The sequence below is a fragment of the Helianthus annuus genome, chromosome 14 (genome assembly GCF_002127325.2).
Source record: "Helianthus annuus cultivar XRQ/B chromosome 14, HanXRQr2.0-SUNRISE, whole genome shotgun sequence".
NCBI classification, from domain to species: Eukaryota; Viridiplantae; Streptophyta; class Magnoliopsida; order Asterales; family Asteraceae; genus Helianthus; species Helianthus annuus.
The window spans coordinates 85,464,343-85,468,545 of NC_035446.2; the positions used below are offsets into that span (position 1 = coordinate 85,464,343).

Genomic DNA, 4,203 nt, shown 5'->3' on the forward strand with positions numbered 1-4,203 from the left:
ACGAATTAATTTTTTTTTTTTTGCAGATTACAAACTACTTATTTAGGGCTTTTGATCAGAACAGTAATACGAGTCGACTGATGTAAATTTACCTCGAAACGGTGCTCCAAACGACTTGATTTTTGTTAGTTGGAAGTATAAACACCCGAATTGAAGCACCGTTTACGTCGTTTGTAGCACTGTTTTGAGGTAAATTTTATATTAATTAACTCGTATCGCTGTCCTGATAAAAAGACAAAACATTAGTTTGTAACTTGGAAAAAAACCCTCACTTTGTTATGTTTTTTGAGCGACGGATCATTATACAAACAAACTAAAAAAAGGTTGGACCACTGTTAGGAATAAATAAAGTTGAGATTATTATTGGTGAATAACAGTAAATTTGGATTAGTTTAATCAATTGTGCCTTTTTTTTTTTTTTTTTTTTTTTTGACATATGTCAATGATGGAAGGCTATTTATTCCGATTTATACTTTGGCAATTAACAATAATTTGGAATTATTGATTTCTTCTTTTATCAGAAAATAAGATCTTAAAACTAATTTTAGTCTATTTTGTTTGTTCTTCACCGATTGCACCATATAAACGGCATTGCCATTTCTTTTATACCACCTAGCATTTCATTCTAGCCTTGATCAATTCTCCCCGTCTCTGTGTTCACTCAGAAAAGAAAAAAAAACATAACTATGGCAATGGCAATAGATTGCATCAAGAATCCACCAACCATGTATTCCCTTAACGAACACAAAGAAGACGAACAAACGTCTCCCGTTTTCGATGCATCGGTCATACAACACGAAACCAACATACCCCAACACTTCATATGGCCTGATCATGAGAAACCCAACTCCCAAAAGTCTAAGGAACTTGAGGTACCCGTATTAGACTTAGGAGACTTCCTTTCTGGACACTCAAGTTCAGTGAAGGAAGTCTCCAGCCTCATCAATGAGGCTTGCGAGACCCATGGTTTTTTCCTTGTGGTCAATCATGGAGTCGACGCAAACCTCATATCTGAGGCTCACCAGTGTATGGACTTATTTTTTAAGCTTCCGCTTTCCGAAAAGCAAAGAGTTCAAAGGAAAGTTGGTGAGAGTTATGGATATGCAAGTAGCTTCACCGGGCGGTTCTTCTCTAAACTTCCTTGGAAAGAGACACTCTCCTTCCGATTCTCCACTGAGGAGAACTCATCCAACATAGTTAAGGACTATTTCATGAACACAATGGGTGAAGAATTTGAAAAAATCGGGTATGTTTCTAACTATATGTATATTTGTTCTTCATTGATATATTATTACCATGCATAGGCTAAACGATTCGATTATCACAGGAAGGTTTATCAAGAGTATTGCGATGCCATGAGTAGGCTTTCGCTTCGGATCATGGAGTTACTAGGGATGAGCCTTGGTGTGAACCGAGGTCACTTCAAGGAATTTTTTGAAGAAAACGATTCGGTAATGAGACTAAACTACTACCCACCATGTCAAAAGCCAGACCTTACCTTAGGGACAGGGCCTCATTGTGATCCGACATCTTTGACAATTCTACACCAAGATAACGTCGGTGGACTAGAAGTGTTTGTGGACAGTGAATGGTGTTTGGTTGCACCCGTTCCGAATGCCTTTGTTGTCAACATAGGAGACACATTTATGGTAAGCAATCTCTTGTTTATGATTAGCTCTCATATGTTATGTATCAATGTTTTCGCTTACCTGTTTTCAGGCACTTACAAATGGAAGATACAAAAGTTGCTTACATAGAGCTGTGGTGAACAACAAAATTCCTAGGAAGTCACTTGCTTTCTTTCTTTGTCCAAGTAAAGATAAGGTGGTGAGCCCACCAGAAGAATTGGTGGACGAAAACAACCCTAGAATTTATCCAGATTTTACATGGCCTACCCTTCTTGAATTCACTCAGAACCATTACAGAGCTGACATGAATACTCTGCAAGCTTTCTCAAACTGGGTTCAACAGAAAAACAACTAGAACTTGATGCATGAACACTCCCTCTTTCTTTCACATGCAATGCAAGCAAGAAGATAATGGAACTGCAACAAGATAGTGTAAGAGGGTTAAGTGGAGATCCATGCATTAACTTAAAATGTTTTCTTTTTGTTTCTTTAGGGTCAATAATTGAAAGAGTGAAACAATGAGCAAGTTTTAATCTTCATGGTGCTTAACTAGGAATAACAAGAAGTTTGTTTGCAATAAGTAAAATTTGTAATTTCTTTAATTACTTTTTAATTTCTTGCAATTCGTGAAGTATTATTATCAGCTTTGAAACATAAATAAATAAACAAGCCTTACATCAAAAATACTTATTTATAATAATATTAAATAAAATATTTGTTTCTAATAAATATAAAAGATCAAAATAGCTTAACAGGATCATCAGGACGAGGCATAGCATGCAACGGCGAGCCTATGGTTTGTCAGCGTACTAGGGCTAGTTTTAGCCGCCAAGTGACACATGAGCTCCTCGACTCCAGCAACACGTTAAAAATTTAGCAAACTTTTTTTTTTTTTTAAACGGCCAACAAAGCATATATTTATTGAATCATCAAAGGACTAACAATTAATTAGCCCACCAAAATTGTTACAAACATACAGTCAAAAAGAACACCAAAATTCAGCTGCATATATTTTTTACATCAAATGCACACCAAACTTCCCACTGCAAGTCCTTCAACCCTGCACGATTTTTTACCCACAGGTAACCCATTTGCTTTATTTCTTCTTTTATTCTTGTCAAACATAGAGGCTTTTGATTGAACACCAAATTATTTCTGCACTTCCACAATGCCCAAACAGCTACTTGCATGACAGAATACACCACTTTTTTCCACTTTTTTCCACTTTTGGCTTCCACTAACTCTCTTGTGCCAACCCAATAAATCCTTAGCATTAAAGGCCCATATATCGGATATTCTGCACCAATGTGAGATGAAATCCCAAATCGTTTGCGCCACTTCACAGTTTACAAACAAATGGTCCACATCCTCTTCATCGCGACCACAAAATCTGCATTGCATCGACCCCGTGTGAACATTCCTTCGCACTAAAGCAGTCAAAGTTGGCAGCCTATCCAGCGAGATCCTCCACGCTAGAAAATTTACTTTCGATGGTGTCCAATTATTCCATACATAGTCGTTCCCCAGGTCGTTAAACCTCGATAATTGCAGCGCTTCTTTGAGACTCTTAACCGAAAAAACTCCTGATGTCTCCAACTCCCAAACCCACCTATCTGACCCGCTATCCACATTCACACCCTGCAGCGCTTGAACGAGGCCCTGCAGCTCTGCTGGTTCAGCCGGAGTAGCTGGTTGACGACTCCAACAAAACTCCAGCAACACTGCCCCATTCTATCTACGAACCCTTTCCGAGACTTTAGCGTTTTTTGCCAGCTCCAGCGCGAACAAACTAGGGAATCTGCTGCACAATGTTTCTTGCCTAACCATCTTTCTTTCCAAAACAGTATGGTGTTGCCCAAACCTGGAATAGCCTGAAAGCATTTAACTTTCACCCCATAACTTTCAGCATCGGATAACACCTTTACTATCTGTTTCCACGGGCCCGCAATAGTTATCTTTGCTGGCACAAAATTCCACGTTCTAGCATTATTGTGTATGCTCCATACAACTTTCCGCCACAAACTTTCTGGGTCCGTCTTGAATCTCCACCGCCACTTGGCTAGCATAGCCAAGTTTGCTTCCCTTAGTGACCCAATACCCGCACCGCCACGTTCTTTTGGCGTCATTACACTATGCCATGCCACCAAATTAATCTTGCCCTGCTCGGGTGTGATACCCCATAGGAATTCTCTTCTTAATCTTTCAAGATGATCGATCACTTGTACAGGGGCTTTATACAATGAGAAATAATATGTTGGAAGCGCGTTAAGGACCGACTTAATCAATGTTAACCTGCCCCCAAACGACAATGTGCTCGCCTTCCAAATTGCCAATCTCTTCTTAAATGTATCGATTACCGGTTTCCAGTGCTTAACTAAATTCATATTCGCACCTACTTGGAGGCCCAAGTGTTTGAAAGGAAATGAACCTTCTCGACACCTAAAAACTCCCGCCATGCTTTGAATATGATCATTGCTCACATTGACACCGTACACACAACTTTTTGCGAGGTTGACTCGTAAACCCGAGGCAAGGTAAAAGCACCGGAGGATTCTCTTTAAATTTTTCACACTCG

At 39.3% G+C, this 4,203-nt stretch overlaps 1 protein-coding gene across 1 annotated transcript; it reads left to right on the forward strand.

Moving 5' to 3' along the window:
• The first annotated feature begins 594 nt into the window (after positions 1–594).
• LOC110908563 (gibberellin 20 oxidase 1-D) lies at positions 595–2,182 on the forward strand. The gene is made up of 3 exons (XM_022153508.2): positions 595–1,246; positions 1,328–1,649; positions 1,720–2,182. The coding sequence occupies exons 1-3, from the start codon at positions 687–689 to the stop codon at positions 1,981–1,983; spliced, it is 1,146 nt and encodes a 381-aa protein (XP_022009200.1). The 5' UTR covers positions 595–686; the 3' UTR covers positions 1,984–2,182.
• Positions 2,183–4,203: the final 2,021 nt, after the last annotated feature.

Coding starts and splice junctions, on each gene's coding strand:
- LOC110908563 (XM_022153508.2), top strand. CDS start 687: ATGGCAATGGCAATAGATTGCATCAAGAATCCACCAACCATGTATTCC. Junction 1,247..1,327: donor GAAGAATTTGAAAAAATCGG/GTATGTTTCTAA, acceptor CGATTATCACAG/GAAGGTTTATCAAGAGTATT. Junction 1,650..1,719: donor ACATAGGAGACACATTTATG/GTAAGCAATCTC, acceptor ACCTGTTTTCAG/GCACTTACAAATGGAAGATA.